This window comes from Amblyomma americanum, chromosome 4 (genome assembly GCF_052857255.1).
Source record: "Amblyomma americanum isolate KBUSLIRL-KWMA chromosome 4, ASM5285725v1, whole genome shotgun sequence".
NCBI classification, from domain to species: domain Eukaryota; kingdom Metazoa; phylum Arthropoda; class Arachnida; order Ixodida; family Ixodidae; genus Amblyomma; species Amblyomma americanum.
In genome coordinates this window covers 75986059-76012407 of record NC_135500.1, presented here as the reverse complement: position 1 = coordinate 76012407, position 26349 = coordinate 75986059, and the positions used below count along the sequence as shown (strand labels likewise).

Below are 26349 nucleotides of genomic sequence, written 5' to 3'. Positions count from 1 at the left end.
TGAGCGGGCGTCATCGAGAGTGGACTCGAGAGCGGGTGCTTGCAAATATTCGTTCACCTAATACAAAATGCGATCTGCAAGATCCAATATCCACCTCCGCACCGGCGTCTATTCCGAGAGGAGGCATGCAGTTTCATAATGTCAACTTTAGACAAACATCTACAGACACTTCGACCTCTTACACCGTTTGCCGCCGTCGTGGCTCAGTGGTTGTGGTGCTCGGCTGCTGACCCGAAATACGAGGGTTCGATCCCGGCCGCGGGAGTCGAATTTCGATGGAGGCGAAATTATAGAGACACGTGTAGTGTGCGGTATCTGTGCACGGCAAAGAACCCCAGGTGGTTGAAATTTCCGGAGCCCTTCACTACGGCGCCCCTCATAGCCTTAGTTGCTTTGGGGCGTTCAACCTACCCTCTTTAGGCTGTTGCTGCTGCCACTGCCTCCACCTAATTTTTACCACTCTCCTTCTTGCCCCTATACTTCTAGGACCCGTTGGAGGGGCCTGTGGTACTTGACAAAGAAATAAATTGGCTGGCTGATTTAATACTGTATGCAAAAAGCAACAGCTCACCCATAACATGTACTATCGGACGGCTGTCGGCCTGGATCTAATCAAATAAGCGAGAAATAGCGCGGTGAAAATAGAATATAGTAATAAGTGTTTGCCAATTCATAGCCGCGATAGCGAGAACAGAGAGACCGAAAGGGCTAACAAATATGATTTTTAATGCTCTAAATGCAGTTTGGCTCTCCGGTGGTGAAGTGCTTTGCGAGAAATACGACGTATGTGTGTCTTAGAAGGCTTTCGATGCAGCTTTCTCAGCCACGGTAGCGACAATCGTTAGCGTTGTGTTGGCATTACTTCAGCTGTCTTGAGTAAGGAAAGAGCGACCTTGCACAAAAATTTCGTTAAATGCTACAGCCGTACACATGATAGCCGTATACCATCAGAGGCGTGCAATCCCTTTGTCTCATATTTTCTTGTCGAAGTGCAGGGCAGTTTGAAAATTTGAAATTAAATCTAGCCTGATCTTGAGTAGAATCAGTAAACGCTCCTCAACATACAAACCTTGATTGACTTTATCAAATCACTGGCGAAGTCAGCAGGGTTACCAGCGCCATATCTCATGGGCGAGTTGATTACGCCGTAGTGGTAGACTCGCTTCTTCCAAAGCTCGTCCAGTTGTTTCTTAGTGTCTTTAATACCCACGAGTGCAGCAATGCTGGAGCTGTGCCTGCAGTAAAACATCCCCACTATAAGTTGGAAGGAAACATGCCATCCAGTGGACTGTGTTGACTGACAGTGTACTTGTCGCCCTGTTAGTATTCGCACGGGCCAGCGGGTTTGCTGTTTTATTTCGAAACACAACCAATGGCACTTTTGGGCACGATAAAAACTTGTTTGAAATGTAGTGCACACCGTGGTCTAGGGTGGAGTGTGGGGAAGGGGCTGCACGATGTCCAAATAAGCAACAGTATCATAGCCTTTCCTCACTTCACCTTTTGCACATTGGGCTTAGCGGCCGTTTCTGCCTCAGTAAAATAATTCACGCTGTGCCTCTTACTAATGCGAGCATGTCTTTAATAACAGTTGTAAAAACATGGACGACGATTAACTATACCCTTAAGAGCACAAATCGATAGCATTAGAGACCCCACCCACGCAGGTATGCTCCTCCTCTTTCATAGATTCATAAGCCGCGGGGAATCCTCATACTACTACTGACGCAGGGATTTTCCTTCCCTTACGGCGCGGTACGGGTGTTTAGCGGGAATTGTGAGAGAGGCGTCATTCCTTTTCCTTAAAGCCAATTTTCATTTCAATTTCCTTACATTACGGCCTGGTTCTGGTGTCCACCGAGATATGTTAGACAGGCGTCCTTTCCTTTCCTTAAAAATTTTATTTTCATTTTTCCTTGCCTTACACCGCAGTTCGGGTGTCCACCAAGATATGTTTCCTTTCCTTAAATTGTCCGGGCAAGGGGTCGAACCGAAGGACGATGGCGCTCCGTGGATTTCTTGGCAATGATGCAACACGCTGTCGCGTCCTGCTCTTAAAGGCGAAGATTAAGCGTCCTCCAAATTTTTTGCTTTGCAGATAATTCTGTGGAAGACTGTGTCTCGACCAATGAGCTGACGCGCAATGAGCTGAGACGGGAATTCCACTGAATTTGTTTGAATTAATTCATTGCCATCTGCCATGGCAGGCAGGTTTCCACTTGCTTTTTTCAGGCACGGATGGATGGATCCCAGGGCTTCTTCCGAACGGGACGGGACCCCTAATGCTATCGCATTAATAATGGTTCCACTTTAGTACGAAAGCACTATACTACACGAGGCCCAACCCGCTCACCGAGTTTGTGTGAAGCTCGACCTTGAAGGGGACCTTGGCAAAACCTAGCTTAGCAACAGCCCATGCGGAAATGAAATAAATTTTGCTGCGACTGGGTTTTCAATCCGCGGCGGCCAACAGATCCGCTTTGCTGGCTACTGCACGCGGACACTATGCTACCGCCGCAGCCGATCATGTCTCAGGTTAAACTGCAACACACTCTCGCGCTCTGCATCGTACATTGGCGCCTTCATCAGCTTCATCAACGGCGCGAATAGATCACATCATCTTAGTCTAGATCAGAGCTTAACCTTAGTTTAACATCGTCTTCATGTGTGCCGACGACACAGCAAAGCATAAACATGAGCCAACCAGGCGAAGAAAACACAAGCTTTCGAATGTCTGCTCGTTTTGGGTCCGTTAAAACCCTACCACATCTGATGAGGGTTGTGCACAGGTGTCTGGCAACAGCTTGTCGCTCACTCTCACCGTCGTTGCCGAGCGACATATGTCGATGCACTCACTCGTGGTCGAAGCCGAGGCCGTACTCAGTCTTCTTGTGCTGACTCGCCGTTCCGAGAAAGTGCTGGAAGCCCTCCGCGTACGGAGGAGTCAGCGAACTGCCGTTGGCGGTGAGCAGCGAGTCGAACATGAGGATAGTGCACAGCCCGTCCGGCGGGGACACGAAGGTGCTTTGGCTGATATGCTCGCCAACGGTGCACAGCAGCCAGCCAGGCGGCAGCGGCTTTACTGTGGACAAACAAGGAGCGATCAGTATACCCCTTCGTCTATTCTGCTCAAGCTGTCGGGCGAAAGAATAATGCCGAACTAACCCTGAACATTACTCAATGTGTTCAATGTGCATACGCGGTCAGTTTCTAAGCACTGCTATCACCTACTTAGTGCCGGGCCACGGCTCTCAACAAAGCAAGATCGCAACACATTAAGGGGCCAGATGAGCTGTCCAGCTAAAACGGTAGGCAGGTGCCCGCTTCGCTGAACCCTAACAGAAATGGAGTGTGGCGGAACCTTGCGCGAGATTGTGTGAAGTACGTTTTAGGAAATACGGCGCGTTGCGGGAATTCTGCGCGAAATTATGCCATATCCACCTGACCTGCTTTCTGGGTGATACGAAGCGCATCCACGATGCACCACAAGGGAGGCATATGACGAGGCTTCGATGAATGTAAGAAATCGTTTGTAAAAAAATATGAAAGTACCTTCATCTTTATGTTATCAAGACAGCGAGAATGTTCAGTGTACTAGGACTCCTTGCGTGCTGGAAAACCATTTAGAAATTCAATGAGGTCCCGCTTCACTATAACACGCACATCAGACGCAAACCACGGACGACCACACATCACAAGCACCGCCGAATGAAACCTTCAATAACATCTGGAGCGGTAGCGATATCCATAAACCCTATATTGGGTCTCGTGGATAGCGACTGCGCATCGTCGTCGGCTTTCGCAGCGCCACCTGCCACTATTTCACTTGGCAGGTAGCGAAGTCGAGAGAAAGAACACCCCTCTGCACTTACAGTAGGGGGAGGGTAGAGGATGGGAGGCGACAAGCGGCCTATTGTGGCTTGGGCGTCAGCCTCGACTGCGGGAGGTAGTGGGTTCGAAACCCACCGCCGGACAAGGATGGGCACAAGCGTCCGCCGATCGGGCACACTGCTTCCTTTTTGCTGTCACACCAAAGCTAACGCTCAAACATTCACGTGACACACTCGTGACAGTCCTGTGATATTTAAAGCGAAAGCATTAGATAGGTGCGTTGACGCTGGAAGCGTCCGCAAAATGTGTCGGCGAAGGTTCGTTTCCTGTGACGTCACTAGTTACGTGACGTCATCGGTCATATGACGAAGTGAGTTATGTAAGTTAAGAGGCATTAGAAGAAAAAGTAAGAAAGGAAAGCTGGGGTCTAGGTGGGAATTGAACCCGGGTCGCCGGCGTACGAGACGGGGGATGATGCCACTTCGACACGACACGCCTTTTTTTGGTCTTTATTGCCTGTTTTGACAGTTTACAACAGATCACAAACACATGTTCTGTGCTGCACTCTCAAACATCAAGAGCGGACATATCTGCTTCAGTCCCGTGAGAAAATAAAAACTGTTTCAAGGTACACAACTCTCCCATCAACTCGATAACGTCACGTCCACGTTTAAAGCTGAATAAAGGCGCAGCTAGAGAATGAACAGTTCTAAAAATGTATCTAAGAAATATGTACTGATGAGTACATGAGAAATGATGAGCATGTTAATTACATATGTTGCAATCAAGCGAGTACCACATTTCCTCAAGCCACCTAGCCATGTCTTGTGAAATTTTACTCCTGTCTTGCTTTTAGCCACCAATCAGATAACCTTCGCTTGGTTACTTCTAACCTCTTAAAATCCACTTTCCCTTCACTATCCCTAAACCCCAATGCCTTGGGTAAGTAAGCCCCGCTGCTTTCCACTGTAGGGTGATGCCCTTTAAAGAAAAGTATCAAGTGTTCAGCCGTTTCCTCCTCCTCTCCGCACGCAATGCACAAAGTGTCTATCTCCTGGTACCTGACTCTATACGTCTTGGTCCGCAAAACTCCAGTCCTGGCCTCAAACAACAAAGAGCTTCCCCTACAATTATCATAGATATTTTCTATGACAATTTCCTGTTAAAAGGTCCGGTATGTTTCCAGTGCCGATTTCGTCAGCATCCCTGTTTTCCACAGAGCTCTGTCTGTTTCTTTAACCTTTTTCTTAACCGATAATTGCTGATTTGCCCCCTTACTGCTGTCCAGATATTTACTTGTCAATTTTCTAGTTCGCTTTCTCCATTTCGCGTCAACATTCTTTATATACAGGTATCTGAAAACTTTCCTAGCCCACTGCTTTTCCTCCATCTTTCTCAATCGTTCTTCAAATGCTATCTTACTGCTAGCCTCTCTGCTCTCGAAAGACGCCCATCCCATATCACCCGGTACCCCCTGATTTGGTGTATTGCCATGTGCTCCCAAAGCTAACCTCCCTACTCCCCGTTGTTTAATTTCCAGCCTTGCTTGAATCTGGCCTCATACACAGGACCGCATTACCGAAGGTCAGGCTAAGGACCATCACCCCTTTCCAGATCCCTCTTACCACCTCATACCTGTTGTAATTCCACAGTGCCCTATTTTTCATAACAGCTGCATTCCTACTAGCTTTATTCATTACATATTTTTCATGCACTGTCAGATACTCAGCACTGTTGTTTATCCACACCCCAAGATACTTGTGCTCATTCACTACTTTCAGCACGAACTCCTGTATTCTATGCTTGCCGCCCTCTTCATAAATATCATGACTGCAGATTTCTCCTTACTATACTTGAAGCCTCATCTATCTCCCTCTGTACTGCATATGTCTAACAACTTCTGCAGGTCTTTCTTGTTGTCAGCCATTATCACTATATCGTCCGCGTATATTAGTCCCGGTAATGTCTGCTTAGTCAATTCCCCTTGCTTGAAAAAAGATAGGTTGAAGCCTAGTCCGCTCCCCTCTAGCTATCAGGGCCCGCTGTATCTCTACGGGCCCTGATACATTTTTTCCCATTTTATGAGCACTCTGTTGCCTCTATATATATCTTTTAAAAGATTAATTACTCCATCTTTCACATCCAATGTTCCCAGTATGTCCCACAAATGCTCCTTAGTAACGTTGTCATAGGCTCCCCTAATATCCAGAAATGCTAGCCATAAGGGCCTATGTTCCTTTTCCGCAATTTCTATACACTGTGTCAATGAAAATAGATTGTCCTCCAACCTCCTTTGTTTCCGGAACCCATTCTGTAGTTCCCCTAACACCCCCTCGTTCTCCACCCAAGCCTGCAGTCTATCCTTTATAATCTGCATCACCACCCTGTAAACCACAGATGTCACTGTTATGGGACGATAGTTACTTACGTCTTCTTTGTCCCCCTTTCCCTTATATATCACGTTCATTCTACTTAATCGCCATTCATCGGGGACTTTCTCATCCACTATAATTTTGTTCACTACCTGTTTTAATGTTTCCTTGGATTTTGGTCCTAACTTCTTTATCAACATAATCGGAATACCATTTGGTCCTGTTGATGTGCCACTAGGAACCTTCTCTGCCCTTTCCCACTCTCCTTGCTCAAGTGAAGCTATTGCTGTAGCCGGTCTATCCTCCTTCGATAAATTATGTACCACGTGCTTTGCTGTAAATTGGTGTGCAGCCTGATCCGGAGTTCCCGGGTTCGAACCCGACCGCGGCGGCTGCGTTTTTACGGAGGAAAAACGCTAAGGCGCCCGTGTGCTGTGCGATGTCAGTGCACGTTAAATATCCCCAGGTGGTCGAAATTATTACGGAGCCCTCCACTACGGCACCTCTTCTTCCTTTCTTCTTTGACTTCCTCCTCTATCCCTTCCCTTACGGCGCGGTTCAGGTGTCCAACGATATATGAGACAGATACTGCGCCATTTCCTTTCCCCAAGAACCAATTATTATTATTATTATAGCGCCACCATGCGGCGCCCACTGAAAACCTCCCTTGCAATGTACGCTGGTGGACCAGCAGATGGCGCGGGTGGCGGACCGCTTGTTGGGTGCCTCCATCATTACCCCCTGAACAGCTTTCAGGCCTGCGCCCAAAATTTTGACGTCACATCCGGCAGGCTGACAATTGCAGAATCCGCATCGCCAGAGACATGATTTTAGTCCCTGCCAGTGCTGCCAACCCTAGGGATTTTCCCCTAAATCTAGGGAATTTGAACGTTGTTTAGGGGAAAAGGGATTTTTGTTGTAATCTAGGGAAATTTTACTTCCGCATGGACCTTTTTATTTTTCGATGTGAATCGGTTCCTTATTCACTGTTTCTTCACCACCTTGATTTTGAGAATCTGGCTATGCGCCATGTGCACGAGGGGAAAGCGTTGTTTGGACCGAGGTGGCGTGGTCGGGCCGGGAGGAGGTACGAGGTACGGCAAGCCAGATATTAACCAGATTCCCATTGGACAACGTCCAGATGAAGAGACTGGAGGCAATTGACCCGCAAGTTGTCATCGAAAAGCGGACTTATTCAATAGCCCCACTTGCCACCTCATTTCCTTCTCTGGTGCCAGAAAGAGAAATGAACAAAATTGACGCAGAATGGAGACTGCTCCGCAATACAGAAATGGACCTGCCGGCAGATGCGAGCGTTCAACGCTTTTGGAAACGAGTGAGAAACGCCAGGCAAGGAGACGGGAGCCCAATGTTCCCTCTCTTGAGCGACTTCGTCTACAAGCTTCTCTGTTTGCCGCACTTCAGTGCACAGTGGAGAGAGTTTTCTCTCTGATCAACCTGATGAAAACAAAGACCAGAAACAGCTTGGTGACGCAAACCCTGGCAGCTACGCTTCACACCAAGCGGGTTCTAGGAGGGGCCAACTGTTATGACTTTGCAGTGAACGAACGCTTAATTGGCCTCATGAAAAAAAGAAATGTATATACAGGAGTGAAACTCAGTCGGGATGCCAACCGAATGACGTGTCCTACGTTTTAGCGTTTGTTTGTTCACGCCCACATTTGGGCACAAAGTGGATTTCTCTCGCTCTTTGACTGCAGCCGGTGAGCGTAAGTGTTCACTGCGAGATTTTCATTCATTTCAGGGCTTAGGCCAGGATTTATTAGGTTTTTGTATTAACTAATGTTTTCCTTACCCGTGATCACGTGGTACGCGAGTTTGCATGGGAAATCAATGTGTTATTGTATTCAAAATTGCTGCCAAAGTGTGGTAAGAGGGTCTCTGCGAAATAAAAGAGTTCACAATTCAACTACGCACCTTTTTTCCATGCCTGAATATTAATTTTCGGATCTAGGGAAATCTAGGGAAGTTTGAGTGAAAATAGGGGGGAGAAGTGGCTTTCGAGGTTGGCAGCACTGGTCCCTGCAGTTCTTTCTTTCACGCTCCCTGCGCCGCCCGGGCCTGTTGGTTGCAGCGGCGTGGTCGCGTTTGTCGTCTTAATAATAATAATTCGTCGTTGTTTTGCGGCAATTTTGTTTCCGTGTGCAATGTGCAGTGGGTACTAAAATGCCGAACAAGTGTTGTGTGCCGGGGTGCACCGGCAATTACAGTACGGACAGGAAGATACAAGTGTTTTCTTTCCCAAAAGACGACGACACTTTCAAGAAGTGGTTACGCGCCATTCCAAGGAAGGACTTCGCCCACTTCGTACACTAATCGTACCTTCGACTGGTCGCTTCAGAGCGCTCTGTAGCGCTCTGAGAGGCGAACGCACATTCGGCTGGTCGCAATCTGGCGCTCTGACCACGTTCGGCTGGCTCTCGCTCACCGCTCGCCTCTCACTCAGAGCTGCTCGAGACGCTCCGGCTTTTTCTCGGAGCGACTGGGCGCTCCCGCAGAGTTGTGGTCACGTGACAGATATTCGCCTTATTTCGACGGCCACCGGTTATTCTGCATCGACGAATGCGAAGGCGCCAATAGACCTCCTGCATGTTTGTAAACAAACGAGGTGGCGCTGCAGTCGCTAGCGAGCTCGTGGTAGGCAAAAGGTCGGGGAGTGGCGTCGCGGATAGGTGTTGAGCGCGGGTTTTCAGGGCTTGTAGGCGCGTTTCCAGTTCCTGCGAATCACAGTAATGGTTGATGTTCTCAACTTAGTAATTTCTTGAATTACACGAGCTCGCGTTGACCACGTGCGACGTATTCAGAGAAATAGTTTGCCACTGTGTATTGTATATATGGTTATTAGTAAACAGAAAGCATTTCTGCCGTTGATTTCTACGCTAGGCATTGAATAAAATAGGAAGTTTTTGACACTCTGCTATAGCCAGAATGATATTACTTCGGGACAGTAGTGAGAGGATGTGCTGGCGTTCTTTCGGCGGAGCAGACGTGCGCTCACCGTCTGCTGACACACGTACCTGTCGCGCTGAGCAAAAAGTGGGGACAGCGTCGTCTCCCCATTCTCCTCTGTCTCGCTTAAGCGCTGTTTTTAGCCGCAGGATCACGCACCAGCCAGGCCGACTTCTGTCTCCCCTTGTTAAACTGGTTTATTTTGTGAATTTTTTTTATTTCTGGAATTATTTTCTTCCTTACCCTGGGGCGATCTGTTTCGTGACGAAAAATTATAGCAAAATATTCAGTAGAAATTTATAAATTACGCTTTCTTGATGTGTTGTCGAAAATTGTGAGGTAATTTCTCTGATTTCTTTGACGCTTTCTTTGAGTTCATTGCCCCATTTCTTTGACCAAAGCGCAAGCGAAGAGTCCACAAACGAGGGAATTAACGTTACGGTTCGTTTTCTGACCTTGCATATTTTCTGCGATTGGGCATCACTCACACCTTCGTGATTTCGTAACGCAGGAAAATAGAACGATTCTATTTGTCGCAAACGATTTCCGAGCGAGAGCTTGAGAAGTGTAATAAATCGCTTAATTTTTTCCTACACGTGCAGTGCTATATATATGTTCGTTATTTTTGTAAGAAACGTTTTCATGTAACTATGCATGCATAAGTACATGATCATCTAAAAGAAGAGCTAACAGCGTCATCATACATATCAGGGCTTTGTGAACATGCTGGCATAAAAAAAAAATAGCGCCCTTTATACTAAATTATTTAAGACCTTGGGGTGACTTGACGAGGGTGTTAATTATAATGGCTCAAGAACTGCACCAGGTATACATAAAAATAAAGCGCATTACTGAAACTAGCGCAGCAGTTTAATATTTGCCCCAAATTTAGGTACATATTGCATGCATAAATAACGAAAACACTTTTCATCGCCGCGTCCCCTTTCAATCTCGCCACGTGTCTGTTAGTAGCACGCCTGCTTCTCCAAAGAAGATTCGCGATCATGGACCACATCATGAAACATGACACATGAGTGATGCAATATATGAAAAAGCATGTGGCATTTAGCACACTTAAGGTACGTTATTCTAAGCATGCCAACGTGACCGCGCAAGAACTTACCAGACTTCTTTCAACTCGAATCAGATAATACGTCAGTCATATTTAAAAAAACATTTTCAGGTATATATTGAATGCCACAAAACGCGTCGTTTAAACATACTGTGCTATTAACAAAAGAATGCATTTCTTGGAGGCGAGTGAACCTGCCGGCGCCCCGTGCACACCGGCTCAAGGTGATAAATACGTGCACAGCTACATATGTGCTTTTTTTCTTTGCACAGTTATGAGCGCAACATGCTGATGTTCAGGTGAATGAACGCAGTAACTTGCATGCTATTAAGTGCATTGAGTGGCAGTGCCGATCGACTCCCAGAATTCGCGTTTTACTACCGCGGCCCATTCCCTGTTAGCCAGTTTCCTTATGCGGTATTTATCTGCTAGAAACATATCGGGGCTAATTTAAATTTACTTTTATGCTACTACGCGGATCCAACAGTGACGCAGCTGGTCAGTACGCAGGCATGATGCAGCCGCCGATAGTTAAGGCAGCTGTGGTAGGCACGGGCAGCAGGAACCTGTTTTGCCTGCCATGCTAAAGTCGCTCCTGACATCAGCGCCACCGTATCCTCGTGACGTCACGGGGTGAAGGAGGTCCATAGTTCAGTTTCGTTCTGAAGGTTGGTCATTCCTACGCTATTTTTGTGCCGTAATATATCATGGCAAAGCGAAAGCAGATTGCGACATTTGGCGCCCCGTCAAAGCTTCTTCTGGACTTAGGAGACAGCAGTGACTCCACTAGTTCAGACGAAGACTGTGGAGCTTACGAGCTGATGTTCGTCAAATTCTTCGGTGTTCCGAAAAAAATACCGAAAGTAACAAACTACTTGGAGACAGTAGTGCGGCTTTACTCCGAGGAGGAGGTAAGAAAAAGATACGTCAACATTATGAAAGCGGCTGTCTATAAATGCCTGTTCTGAACCAGTTTCGCAGGAATTTTCGTCTCCCTGAGAAGACATGCCGTGAGCTAATCGAGAGATTCGCGGGGTCTCGGTTTTACCCCTCGGACCGAACTCACGGTGGCTCTGCGGTGAAAACTGCAGAAGAGCACATTCTCTCCTTTCTTTGGTGAGCAGTCTTTTGTTTATTCTGTATACTGAATTGAGAAAAAAATATGTTCTTGGGGTGCGTTTCCCGTGCTGTTTTGTACAGTACATACCAAGTCGATCGGCCGCATGACTATTCTTTAAAGCCATAAAAAAATACTGTATATCCGTACTTTGCAGCCATTCTTTTTTGGTAAAATGACAGGATTGCACTTCAGTGTATGCAGTGGATTCCTTGTGCATTCCTGTACCTGCAGCAGTGAAATAAGTGCTTCTTTGTGTCACTTATTTATTATAACCTAGACCACAGTTAAGTCACAAGTGTGTTACTGTGGTTGCTTTGCATGTCTTCGAATCTACAAAGTAATATGTTGGGTTTTATGCCATTTAAGGGCGGCCACCTACTCTGAAAAATGAATGGAATAATATTTTCTTCTAACCTACAGTTGGGATGCGAGTATGGTTTTTGTTTTCTACCTCTTGGCATTGCAATGCGCTATGTTCTGCTTCCTCTCATTCATCTGAAACTCGTACCGTGCCACAGGGCCTACTTTAATATACAGATTGGTATTGTAACTGTGCGCATCTCTTATCGGTGCAATAACTTGTTTCGGCTGTCAGTTGTTTACGATTTTTTAGCACGCAGTATAAAAAGCAACATCCGTCTTCATTACAGCGCAATATCGTTTTTCCGTCTGTCATGTATTTTGGCTACGAACGATGTGTAGTCGTAAATATCTGTAAATATGCATACAGACAGAGTCTGCTGTGATAAATAAATATGTATAATTCTGTCCGTAATCTTAATTATTTTTATTTGCCCTGATAAATCGCGCTGACCTGGCGGTCGACGAGCCTGTCTGTGGCATCAGTTCCCGCGAGGCGAGCGCGCGGCAATCGCTCGCGGCCATCAGCCGGCGCGCAGTGACGTCGTTGACGTCGCGTCACGTGACGCGCAGGCCTGAAAGCTGTTCGGGGGTAATGGCCTCGATGCGCGCGCCTCCTCCTCCGCGGAGTGGGGCGCGCGCATCGAGGCACCCTAACCGCTAGCAGCTTTCGCAGTCCCGCACGTAGAGACTTGGGTGCACCTCGTAATTTTTCTTTGGCTGCTGCAAAACATGTAATAATGTGGCTGTATTTGCTGGGTAAGCTCTTAGATTTCGTGTAACTCCACAATGCTTTCCAGTCCTTTGCGCATAACGAAACATCACGAAGTTCACATGTGACTTTTGTGATGAAAACTGACGTTATGCCGCAGGGAGCAAATAAACGTGTAATGACTATTTCAGAAAGTCGATCGATATTCTGGAAAGCAACTCGCTTACTATACTACACCAGCATTACCACAACGGTCGGAATCCGTTGTTCTACATGTGGCGTTATGCAACTCTATTAGCATAATTTATTGTCGGTCTTGGCACCAATTGAACAAAACTGGTTGATAGTTAAGGCTGTAGACAAAGAAGTAAATTTATCCGTACGCGCAGAGAACGCCTTCAGCATGCCAGTTACAGATCCTAGAATAGTAATAATAATGATAATAATAATAATTGCGCAAAATCAACAGCAGGCAATGTGCTCCCCAAAAAGGTGGAGCTGCAGAAGAAAAAAAACGAATGCGACAAAGTCTAGCAGGCAATCGCGCAGCAGCTTTCTTGTTTTAAACAAGAAAAAGGCTCATTTAGTGCAGCACACGGGGAATGTATTTTCTGGAGCATGATTACACAAGAAACTGCTACTGCGTTTATACCTGATGTGTGAACGGATCATATTTCCGACCAGACGCGACTCCAGAAGCAATGCACACTCGCATACTACCACTGGTACAAGCGGGACCGATGGTGATTGTCCCGCTGATTAGCATTAGACTTCTAAGTGCTTCAAATTCCCAGAATGGATTGCTTCTCAACGAACTAATAGGCGAATACAAGATGTAAGAAATTTTTCCCTAAAGTGCGTGGTGGGGACAAAGAATACATTTCCAGAATAAAAGAACCGGCTGACTCTTTGAACTGCAGAATGGGCACTAACGGACACAAGGAAAGTGTTCTGAACATATATGAGAACATATATACATTTATACCGTATTCAATCCGCATTTCTCGTTTCACCTCCTGTTTTTGTAGAACAAATCCATAGCACCGATCAGGCGTTCTAATCAATTATATTTTTCTCACCTCTTCAGTGAGCATAGGATAACACTGTGTTCGGTCAAGCTTACACCAGCACTCAGAACACCTCTAGGGTTGGACCAGTGCAGGCTGCGGGTTTGAAAGACCGGCAGCGTAGCGTCTCTCGAAACAACATTCGTATGCAATTAGGGCCAGAATGCAAGCATGCGAGCATTGGTACCGCTGTGCACTGGCCAGGGAGAGTCGCTCCTGCGAGTCAGCCTTGAATGTGCTGCCGCTCCGACAGTATTCTTTCGTTGGAAAAAGGCCTCAACCGCACCCCTATAGCGCACATCCGTTTCTTGTCCCCGACAGACTAATAGGACTGCCGCCTAGTCTGGAAGCGTCTGGAGACGCGGGGTAGTCTGACAGCGTTATTTCCTGGCAAGGAAACTCATGGATGTCTTCGAGGCATATGGCGCCAAGGCAGCCATCAACAAATCTCTTGGACATAGTGCCTCTTTCTGTGCCTGTGCACTGTGTTGAAAGCAAATAAATACAAACAAAGGTGGCCAGTTGTTAGTTTGTTTGTAACACGCTAGAGACAACTGGCTTTTTCTTGCATCTCAAAAAAGTGACTTGAAGGCTTATCAGGGGTCCTGGAGCTGCATCAATAGGGACAACAGTAGGGCGGGCATTAAGGGACAGCACAGCGGTATTTTGAATCTGCTAAGCTTTGCTATTTAACTTGCCCTACTCCTGCAATGCCGCAACGGCGGAGCAACAACAAATTTCTCACCGGCTGATACAGACGGAAAGTGGATTTTGCAGTTCGATTAGCTATTTCTGTGAAGAAAATTCCGTGACGCAGATAGAGTGTTTTCCCGAAGACGTTGGGAAATATTATGATGAAAAGGCTCCACTCGCTGTGTTACAGTGCTTGTGAACAGTATTGTGAGCCTGAGTGTCACCTGACAGCAGAGCATCGTTGTACACCTTAAAAGATATGACAACCAGGAGCAAATGAATTGCGCAGTCTGCTGAAAGTGAACTCACTTGTTGTAGTGGACGGTCCAGTGTACGCTGTTGTCTTGAGTGTCGTACTTATATTTGCTTCTTTACTTGACCCTGCCGAGGTTACCTCTTCGGACGACCGTGGCGTGCTATTGGATGGTCCTGCATTCATCAATGTACAAAGAAAGAAAAAAAGGCGTTCCTCGGTAGATCGTTTGAATGCGTTAGCAGCCAAACGTTCTTATAACGGAGGCTAACACACCCAGGCTCGTTATATCCGAGCTCAGCCCACCAAGTTCGTTACACGCGAGGCCCAGACACGACAGATCGATATCCAAGGTGCCATATTTAGGTTCTTTACCCGCAGTAACACACGAAAGTTCGGTGCCTCTGACGTAGCATACTAAGGTTTAAGTTCGTTGTATCCGAATTGGCTTACTAAGGTTCGTGATATCCGATGTTAACACACGAACGCACGAAAGGTAGTTATATCCGATACTACCGCCTTAGTAAGCCACCCCGAGGTGGCACACTGCTACCTGCCAAGGTGGGAAGGTGGCCAAACGGCCAATGACCAAACGGTGAATTATGACCAAGAATGATGACCAAACGGTGAATTTTATGGTTTTGACACGGTTATCCTTGTCTTCCGGGTCATTATGTGACGGCAGATTAAATCACCAAGGATAATGCGGGGCAGTGCGTTTGTTAGGCACACTTATCTGATGAATGAATGGTACCTTACCTAAGAAGAAGAAAACTCATAATACTCGCAACTCTCCAAAACTCGCATGCGGGGCTTCACCTTAGGGTCTGATGAAAGCGCTTAATATTTAGCCATGCAGAGTACAGCTAGCGACGGAAAGAAAAATGATAGAGGTAGCAATAAGAAAGACAGCAGGAGAACAGGTAGGGTTAGGGAACAAATGCGAGTTAATGGTATCCCAGCTGAGACCAAGAAAAGGAAATGGCATATGAACCTTTGCTGTCAAAAGATAGCCGTTTGACCCTCAAGATAACAATGAGTTATAAGAGAATTCACCGCATTGCCCTGCCGTGAAGACAATCGGGTTTACGCGATCCCGAAATTTTGCCGGCATGCTCTCTTGCTCCCTTATATATGGAGCTAACGGATAAACTTTTGTAAATTACAAAATCATGTATTTTACTAAAGGGTAAAATTTAGTTCCAGTGGCGTGATTAATCGCTCGATGAGTTTATAATGGCCGCTGAACATTGCTGACACCCGCCTGCTTTCGTTTTCATTTGTGCAACATAGAAGTACTGCTCATGCACTGCAACCTCACTGGCACGAACGGGCGCCAGTCGTACCGTTTATTTTTATGTTCTACATAACGCTCGGAAATGGCATTTCGGAAGCAAAATGTCTACAACAAACGGGACACACAACCTACTGTGAGAAAACCATTTCTACAAATGAAATATCCACAAACGCTGGTCTATTTTGCGACTGCAGTATATATATATATATATATATCGAGTGGCTTTGAAATCATGTGACAGCCGGGGGTGGGGAGGGCTATAACTAACGTGACTTTTTCCCAGTTTTTTATGCAGGCAGTATTCTTACGCAGACAGAATTTTCACTCCCGTGAAGATTACTGTGAAAGAGCCTTGAACGACTGAATCTATTTGCTATTGAAGTGTTATTGAGAAACACAGTTCATGTTCTGGAGTTCACATGCTTTCCTATGCACCAAATCAATGAGCAATTACTATCCTAGTGGAAGACAAGCCGGCCCACAAGTAATCGCGGCACAAGCTTTAGGTTGAACACACTGCGAACGGTGACGCCTGGTGTAGGTATGGTTAAGCCTTCTTCGCGAGGCTCCAGTGGTGATCAATTCTGGAGCAGCCCTGACTTCCATTCCTCCATGTCTGTCCACGTACACTCAACATGTGAATGACAAATGCTTGCTCCTCTACCACTACCCTGTGGCCCCCGATGCTACATTAGAACTCGACACCACTCCTCCTTCTCCCCCTCCTCCTCCCCCACTCTTAAGCAATAAGCACGAATGAATTGAGAGTGGTTTTGTAGCGATAGCTACATTACGGTAGCATTTCGAGCTTTCAGCGTGGCGGCGCTGTCACCCGTGTGGCGGCGCCGCCACGCTGTCACGGGGTTGGTCACGTGGTGCGGAGCAGCTGCCGGTGACGCGGCGCCGTGGCTGATCACGTGGTTGGTCCCGTGACCAAGCTCCACTCGGCCAGCTATAGCTATCGCGTCACTCCACTTTTAACCAACGCTAAACCACCGCCAATTTTTTTAGAAGAGATTTGTCGTCAGCGGTGGCGGGGACAGATTTAGAACTTATTGGAACTAGATCAACGGGAGAGGTGGATTTGAAGGCAAATGCGCAAGAGGAATCGCCCTCTTGCCCCCCTAACCACAATTACTTCTACGGCCCCACTTTTTTCCCTGGGGAATAAAGTTAAAAATAATATTGTGCATACGATATCGCCCCACTCAACCGCTCCTTCCAGGAGTTGACAATGTATCCGCTTTTGATCTAAGGGGAGCGAATAAAAATCTCAACTCTAAAAAAGCCACGTTCGACTTCCGCACAGTAGGCACTCGAGATTTTCTCTGCAGCGCGTTGTCAAGAATAGGGAATTATGGGTGGTTCAATGTTCGCTGCTAACAAATTCACCCATCCACGTGTTAAATAAACACGCTCGCAAACTGTGCAACTTGTTCAGATTTCACATATAAAGCATATATCAGCCCCAAAAGAAGAATACAAGACATCTTGATGTAAGATCGCGTTGCGTATGGGGGCTGAACAGCTAGAGGACGATCAAGTTAATGCGAGTGCTTAGGATGACAACGACCCTGTAGTGGGCGCGAGAGTAGATTTGGTGTTCCTCAAGGTGGTAGCTTTGGACCCTGAGAACACATCCCGCTGTGAATAGCTTCTTGTGACAGCATGTGTGCGTGTGGAGACCGCATACAGGGAGTAGCCAGCACACCTTGTCATCTACCGAAGTGGCAGAGGAAAGGTAGTGAAGGGACATGCAGCTCTTGATCTCACCTTGCGTAGCGGCCGTCAGGCGCTTGTCGCGGAACCTGGGGCCGTCGGAGTCGCTGAAGGCTTCGCCTTCGCCCTCGGCTGCCTCTTTCCCACCGGCAGCTGAGACAGTATTAGAGAATAGAGCGGATCACTGGATAGCACAAGCGAAAATTGCCATCAAAGGGGGCACTTAATCGCTGCTTACGTGTGACAAAGTGATAGCACATGTGTCTCCAATAAGCGCTCACACCTTACACACCCATAGTGTGACCCGATGCCATACTAAATCTTGCACGTGTTGGTTGACGGTTCGACTCCCGGCCGATGGCTGGCGCAAGCTGTGACTAGTAATTATGTTCTAGATCTCACGCAGATTCGAAGGCGATCAGTCCTGCACTTGTATGGCAATTTGGGGCTTCGCTGTCTTTGCCGAAAAAACCGCCGCCTCACCGATTGTGACAGCGACACAACAACAACGCCAGGAAAACGCCCCAACGGGCTTGCTTTGCTACCGCATAAAATTCGTGTGTCTCTTGATCGGGGTTCGTTATAATGCAGTCTGTCGTAATGTATGAAAGATGCGTGCAGCGTGCTGTATGTGAACTTTGAAACTGGGGCGGCTTCTCCACGTCTGTTGCCGCATGATGAGTGCGGTCTACCAGACTCGAGCTGTAAGGACGCTACAAAATGATGGCAGAAACTAGCGTGAAGGAAAGAGGAAACAAGGCAGCGAATGCCTTGCGCGGATGGTTAGAAGAGAAACAGAAAACTCATTTTTAGGGCAGGTCAAGAAAAAAGGAAAAGTAAAAAATGACAAAGTTTCACGCTAGTCAAGACGAACAAAAAGCCTTCTAAATGTCTATGTAGGTGTCACCGGGGCTGCCGGCATGGCTGGGAAGGCGCGGGCAAACACTGCTCTCTTTCCCACTATTCTTTTTATACGCTTGTTTAAATACGCTCTCTGTTATTGGTTTCAGCTTAGCTGGATTTTTATCATCTCGGGATACTTAAGTGGTGCCAACTTTTCAGCACACCCATGGGGCCAAAATATGTCGTTGGTGATAAAATTCGCCCATTGGCTAGAGAGAAGTGGCGTCCACGCAACGGAACATTCCCATTGGCTAGAGGAAGTGACGACGTCGTCAGACGGAAGCATTCCCATTAGGTGGAGGGAAGTGACGTCCCCAGGCACGACAGCTGCTAATGCTCTCGCATTGCCAACACTTAGAGGAATTAAGCGTTTCCGTGAATTTTTAGCTTCACTCTACACTCTCTCTGTCCTGAAAAAGTGTTCTCTTCGTAGGAGGAGGAGCCATGAGCTTATGCTGAATCATAAGATGATTATGAGCGCAGCGCGCAAATTTTGTGATCTGTTGTTTAGCAGAATTTCACAATTCCGCGTATAGTGGTGGCCAGACAACAAAGTGATGTCCGTGAGGAAGTTCATTCATTGAGTGCCGATTAGGTGTCCTGAACAGTGCGACAAGATCAAATGGAACACATTCTGTGTACGCTCACAGCTGAGACGCGGTGACGAAATGGGCGCTCGAGAGGCGCAGTACGCTCACCGACGTTGAAGAGCACCAGCCCCACGACGAAGATGGTGATGGTGAAGAGCACGAGAGATGCCGAGAGACAGACCCACCACATGTTCCTGTCGCCATCGCTAGGAGACAGTAGCGTGAACCAATCAGAGTATGAAGTTCACTCAATAGTGTCATCGAAGCAAGAATAAAAAACGAAGCTGAGAAAAAGAAATTTTGGCTGCGCTTCTCATTTGAACGGCAACCGCAGATATACCATAACGATAACATTAGGAAGAATGGGTATTAGGCGCGGAAAATTTCACCTAGAAGAGAAAGAAGGCCTCCGTAAGGACTCATCTCCCCGGTGCCTGCGTCACTAGTGCGCACTGAGAAAGGATCCGGCTGGCAGGAGTCACCGCGTTTCACATGGCGGCCACACGCATGTCCATCTCGCCTATGTGACGTCAAACTGGCATGCGGAGGCCTTTGATGGCCTCTAGATGCATTGTTCAAGCCGGCGTGGCGAGTTCGGAACAGTATAAACTTCGTAACTTAAAATTTTAGGCATGGAAAGTGACTTCTCCAATTTACGAAGCGCTTAATGACTCTTGCCATCCATATTTTCTCTCCTCACTATGGTTTGTCCGTTTTCTTAGTACGTTAGGGGGACCTGAATATCAGAAAAAGGTAACGTTTTATTTACAAATGAAGGGACCTAACGTTCCTCCTACCCACGAGGTCGACACAAACTACCCAATCAACCTGGTGCAAAATCAGTGTTTCGGTGTATTGTTCACTGAACCCCTTTGGCGCATTCTCCAGTTCGTATGAACGTTTGCGATAAAAAATTAGCACAGCTGGCCTTGAAATACAGTTTAGACTAATTAACGATTAATACGACTTCCGTGTTGATGCTTTTGGTGTGAATAAAAAAAAAACTCCATGCGAATGAGAACAGCGTGCGTGGTTGTCTAGGCGATTCTTTGAAATCTTATTTATCTGATCACTGACCTATGCTGGCACAGCTGACAAAAAGAATTAAGAGAGTTCTTTCTGGACAAATTTAGAGCTAGAACCGAAAGCTCCGCGCTCGTACAAGCAGTTATGGTTGCTTAAGCTCAGGGCGATGAGATGGTTCCCGACTTAATGAGAAACTGCCATTGACGCAGACATGCGAGAAACCCTGGTATGTACTACATAGTTATGGTGTTTGCAGCGCGACGAGTTTAAATGACAGTCCTTAAGGAATGGATGAAAAGAAATCGAAAATGCTTACTTCTTCTCTTGCTCGGCTAAATTGACCGAAACCAATAAGGAATAATGAAGCTTTCACTCACTCGGCTCGTGAACGTGGTTTTGTTTTCGCTCCACAACGCTGAATGAATACCCTAAAAAAGCAGCTGAATACATAGTTGTAGCTTCTATTTCGCGCCACTGAACGATTCTTGCGTTTGCTGTTATGTATTCTTTAGCGAGACATACAGCGAGACATTCTTGGCCTCTACAGACCAATATGCAGTGCAGGGAATATTTATGTCTATGAAAGATAATTAAGTTTCTGGCCCCGAGGATATAAAGCCCAAACCATTAAAAGCAGTGAGTGGTGTTGTAGCAGTCCCAGTAGCCCACATCTGTAAACTTGCCATGACTACAGGCGCGTTTGCAAACAAAGTGAAGTTAGCAAGAGTTATAGCCATTCATAAAGCAGGATCTCTTGATGATTTCAATAACTACAGGCTAATATCAAATCTCTCTGTGTTCTCTAAGATAGCAGAACGCATCATTAACAATAGGATAGCCAGTTTTCTACATACACACAACATAATAAGGAAGGAGCAATACGGGTTCTGCAAAAATAGGTCGGTGGAAAAAGATCTTGGAATTAAAGACGAAATTCTTGATAATGTAGAGCAGAAACTGTTCACACTAGGTATCTTTTTAGATATCCGAAAGGCGTTTGACTGCATACAGCATGAACTTCTGTTGCGTAAACTCCCCTATTACGGTATCCGAGGTGCAGCACTTGCGCTAATGAAGAGCTATTTAACTTCCAGATCACAATTCACAATAATAAATAAAGACGAATCGGAGAAGGAAATTATTCAATATGGAGTACCCCAGCGGTCAATTGTAGGACCTGTTATATTTCTACTATACATTAATTATAGTGTTAGTATTCAAAGGTACCAAAAATTGTTTTGTACACAGATGATATTACCCACCGCGGTGGCTCAGTAGTTAGGGCGCTCGGCTACGGGTCCGGAGTTCCTGGGTTCGAACGCGACCGCAGCGGCTGCGTTTTTATGGCGGCAAAACGCTAAGGCGCCCGTGTGCTGTGCGATGTCAGTGCACGTTAAAGATCCCCAAGGGGTCGAAATTATTCCGGAGCCCACCACTACGGCACCTCTTTCTTCTTGTCTTCTTTCACTTCCTCCTTTATCCCTTCCCTTACTGCGCGGTTCAGGTGTCCAACGATATATGAGACAGATACTACGCGATTTCCTTTCCCCCCAAAATACAATTATTATTAATATTGCTGCGTTTTTATGGAGGAAAAACGCTAAGGCGCCCGTGTGCTGTGCGATGTCAGCGCACGTTAAAGATTTGCGTTTTTATGGAGGAAAAACGCTAAGGCGCCCGTGTGCTGTGCGATGTCAGCGCACGTTAAAGATCCCCAGGTGGTCTAAATTATTCCGGAGCCCTCCACTACGGACCTATTTGTTCCTCTCTTCTTTCACTCCCTCTTTTATCCCCTCCCTTACGGCGCGGTTCAGGTGTCCAACGATATATGAGACAGATACTGCGCCATTTCCTTTCCACCAAAAATCAATTATTATTATTATTATTATTGCGGCGCGGTTCGGGTTACCACCGAGATATGAGAGACAGTTACTGCGTCATTTCCTTTCCATAAAACCAACGGTCAGTTTTTCGTTCTGCCGAAGAAGCGTCTCCATGGCCTAGAATTGAGAGGTCCTCAGAATTGTAATAATTGGTTTTTTGGGGGAAAGGAAATGGCGCAGTATCTGTCTCATATATCGTTGGACACCTGAACCGCGCGTAAGGGAAGGGATAAAGGAGGGAGTGAAAGAAGAAAGGAAGAGAGAGGTGCCGTAGTGGAGGGCTCCGGAATAATTTCGACCACCTGGGGATCTTTAACGTGCACTGACATCGCACAGCATACGGGCGCCTTAGCGTTTTTCCTCCATAAAAACGCAGCCGCCGCGGTCGGGTTCGAACCCGGGAACTCCGGATCAGCAGTCGAGCGCCCTAACCACTGAGCCACCGCGGCGGGTGAATCCTCAGAAACGTGTCGCAAATATTATGGATGCCTTGCATGAAGTGTATGAGGCGATCTCGGATAACAATTTATTGTGCTGTCATCAACAGGTTGTCAAAAATAATTCGAGCTGGCAATGGCACGAATACTTGAAAATGCACGGACAGAAATTACCAATGCCCCCAGCAGCTTTAGGCGCGTTATTTAATATGGCTTGGAGATACCAGAACAATGATGTGCCGACGCGAAGTACACGGTCCAGCGTGGGTATGAACGATTCCTGCAGTAATGTTTTCAGTTAATTGTATCGAAGTGTAGTGCAATATGACGTGGATGTGCACCGGACGTAACAAATACAACTACGGCATCGGATGTAACGAAGAGCAGTGTAGCATGTCGTGAAATAATGTGGATTAGCCCAGCTAATCCAGGATATACTAAGCGAAAGGTATCGGAATTCACTGTGTTGGCGTTGGCGTTGAGCACAGGAAGGGAGCATAACTGGTTCCCTGGATATGTGGACGCCTCATTCGTGCTTTGATTAGTGGTGAGAGAGATGCGGAATGAATGAATTAGCGCTGACAGCATTGTGGCTGACATGCGGCACTGCAGCAATACCTAGGCCGCAGCGTTCATTTGGTGATCAATATCTCGCGATCAACCAGGGTGGCAGGGAGGGCGCGCTGCCTATCCAGTGTGCGGAACGCAATCAAAGCAGGCTTTTGACACCAATGCCATGTACATGAAAGCGAGATTGAGGTCTGCACTAACCCACGGAGCCGGTTGTGCGCCTTTCCTTTCGTGAAAATGAACAGCCTTTGCAAATTTGTCAACGCAAATGAATTCTATGAACATCGTCGGCTCACTTGTTTTTTTTTTGTTTTTGAGGAAAGGAAATTGCACAGTAACCGCCTCACATATCACGGTGGACACCCGAACCGTGCCGTAAAGGAAGAGAAAAAGGAGGGAGGGAAGAAAGAAAAAGAGAACTGAAAACTGAAAGTTGCATATTGAGGAAAGGCGCGGCACAGTGGCAGAACAGCTGTGGCTCAGTGTGACTAGGGAGCGAGAGAGAGGCAAAAGGCGACGGAGTCGGCGGCGGCCACCTGCGCCTTGCGTGACGTCACTCGTGCTCCGACATACGCCGGCTCATGCGAAGCACGATGTTGACTAGCGTAGTGAAGCTTTTCGCTTCAAAACGGATACATCGAAAGCACTGAACATAACGTGGGTAGAGCGTCCACCGTGATATGAGAGACATGTGTAGTTTCATTTCCTTAAATTGCCCAACGGGCAAGGCGTAGCGCCGAACGGGCGATGGTGTTCCTGGACCCCTTAGCAACGCTGCAACATGCTGTTGCGTCCCACTCTTAAAGACGAAGCTTCAGCGTCGTCCTATTTTTTATGTTTTCTGTAGCTTTTTTATTCATTTTTATTATATTTATTTTAAATGATTGTTTCAAATTATTTTTTAATTTATTTTACTTTTATCCAATTCATTTTTTTTTGTTTTTACTTCTGCTTCATTTTTTATTTTATCTACTTTAGTTTTCATGACGTCATTTGATCGACAGGTTAGGCGGACTCTTACTGGGAACGAGAGAGAGAGAGAGAAAAAACTTTATTGTTGGAGAGGAAGTCGGGGCACACCCCTGGGTCTCCGCATGACCCCACTGCACTCAAGTGTTTATGTTTCTAAGGTCCATAACACTGGCAGCCCGGCCGGTGGCGATTGTCTGCACGGCCGGGTCCTCCGAGCGCAGCAATGTCTCCCAGTCCTCCCAGGTCTTGATGTCCTCTAGGCCGCGCGGGGGAGGGTCCGCCGGGCAGAGGGAGAGGATGTGGAGGGAAGAGGCGAATGGTTCTGGGCACAAGGTGCAGGTAGGAGTGGGGAAGGAGGGGTGATAGTGTGCTAGGGTCAGGGGTGAGGGGAGTGTGTGTGAATGTAGTTTGCGCCAGAGTGTTGCGTGTTTGTTATCTAGGGAGGGGTGGGGCGGGGGGTTGAGCTGGCGCGAGGCTCTGTAGGCCTGCGTCATCTCGCTGAACGAGTGCATTCGCTCCCTCGCGAATCCCCGATCCGAGGCCACCTGAACCCGGTTTAAGGAACGTCGGACGAAAAGGTTGGCGACCTCGTTTCCGGGATTCCCGGAGTGCGCAGGCACCAATTTAAGCTCTACATGGCGGGGTGGGGGTGCATCGGGCGAGCCCAGTATGCCAAAAGCAGGGACGTGGACTCGGCCTCGCGCAAAATTTAGAATTGCAGTTTTAGAGTCTGTTAAAATGTACTGGGCTTCCGTGCGGGTGATGGCAATTGCGATGGCGGCTTCCTCTGCAGCCTCTGGTCTGGGGTGGTGTCAGGGGGGAGAGGTAGTGTGAGGAGGGCGGATGAAGAGCAGTCCACCACGGCTGCGGTTGCTTCGTCACCCGTGCAGCCGGCGTCCACCCATACGGCGTCCGGCTCGGAGCCGTACACTCGTTGCAGTGCCTTCGCACGGGCTCTGCGGCGCTGCTCATGGTGGGAGGGGTGCATATTTTTTGGCAGTGGCTTGATGACCAGCTCTCGGTGAAGGGTCGAGGAATGGGGAGGAGGGTTGGGTCGTTGGCCGGTATTCTGATTCCGAGGGAGTCCAGGATATACCGGCCTGTGGAGGTTTGTGTAAGCCTTATGTATTGGGCCTGTCGATGGGTCTCCACGAGTTCCCCGATCGTGTTGTGGAGGCCCAGGCCTAGTAATCTGTCTGTGGGGGTGTTGAGGGGAAGATGAAGTGCGACTTTGAATGCCTTGCGGATCAAGGCATCCAAAGTATGTATGTCGTGTTTGGATAGTTCTAGGTATGGGGTAGTGTAGAGCACACGGCTGAGGACAAAGGCATGAATGAGGAGACAGAGGTCGCGCTCCTTCATGCCTCTATGATGGCCCGAAACTCTGCGGATGAGATGCGATATCGCGCCTGCAACCTGCTTGAGTTTCTTGAGGGCGGTGGTGTTTTTGCCATCGTTCTGGATATGCAGGCCCAATACGCGGAGGGTGTCAACCTCCGGTACCGGGTCCCCATTCAGTTCGATAGCAATGGGGGAGCGGGGGGAGCGTTGGTTCTTTGGCCTGATGAGGAGCAGTTCGGACTTTTCTGCGGAACAAGACAGTCCGATGTTCTGTGCATAAGTTTGGGTGAGGGTGGCTGCTTCCTGTAAGGTGTTCTCTATGTCGCCGTCACTGCCGTGGGTGGTCCACAGTGTGATGTCGTCGGCATAAAGTGTGTGCTTAAGGTGGGGGATAGTTGCCAATTTTCGGGCGAGGGGGATGAGGGTGATGTTAAAGAGGAAGGGGGAGAGTACGGACCCTTGAGGGGTTCCGATACTCTGAAGCCTGTAGGAGGGGGAAAAGAGAGGTCCAAAATGTATCTCAGCCATGCGGTCAGGGAGGAATGCTTGAATGTAGGCGTACGTGCGCGCACCCACATTCAATGGAGATAGGGCAGTCATGATCGTCTGATGTTCGATGCGATCAAAAGCTTTGGAGAGATCCAAAGCTAAGACTGCCTTTGTGTGACCAGGCAGAAGCGGGTCGAAAATGTCATGTATGAGTTGCAGCATGGCGTCCTGTGCTGATAGATGGGGGCGGAATCCCACCATGCTATGCGGGTATACATTGTTGTCCGCCATGTGCGTTGTGAGTCTTGCTAACACAACATGCTCGAAGAGCTTTCCGAGGCATGAGGTTAGCGGAATCGGGTGAAGGTGTTGAAGTGTAAGTGCTTTGTTGGGTTTGGGTATGAATATTACCTTCGCGTGGCGCCAGGACTGCGGGAGGATACCCTCCCTTAAGCACTGGTTGAAGTATTGCGTAATTTGGGTGATCGATTGGTCGTCCAGATTACGGAGCATGGAGTTTGTGATTTGGTCTGCACCAGGTGCGGAGTTCGTTCGGAGAGTCAGGAGGGCCGCTCTGACTTCCGTCTCAGTGATGTCTGTGTCGAGTGTTGGATTGGCTGGTCCTGTGTAGGTGGGTAGAGGCGTGGGGGCACCCGGAGAGGTGTATGTGTT

The 26349-nt window shown here is 47.6% G+C and overlaps 1 protein-coding gene across 1 annotated transcript in view; it reads right to left on the bottom strand.

Moving 5' to 3' along the window:
* Positions 1-26349, bottom strand: part of LOC144130188 (uncharacterized) — a 68587-nt gene that overhangs the window by 15241 nt on the left and 26997 nt on the right. Inside the window, exons 5-10 of the mRNA XM_077664182.1 lie at positions 20302-20317; positions 19068-19165; positions 17521-17619; positions 14507-14626; positions 2857-3082; positions 1070-1235 (exon numbers count right to left, since the gene is read on the bottom strand). Of these exons, the coding sequence (XP_077520308.1) occupies positions 1070-1235; positions 2857-3082; positions 14507-14626; positions 17521-17619; positions 19068-19165; positions 20302-20317 (725 nt within the window). The remainder of the gene's footprint in view (positions 1-1069; positions 1236-2856; positions 3083-14506; positions 14627-17520; positions 17620-19067; positions 19166-20301; positions 20318-26349) is intronic.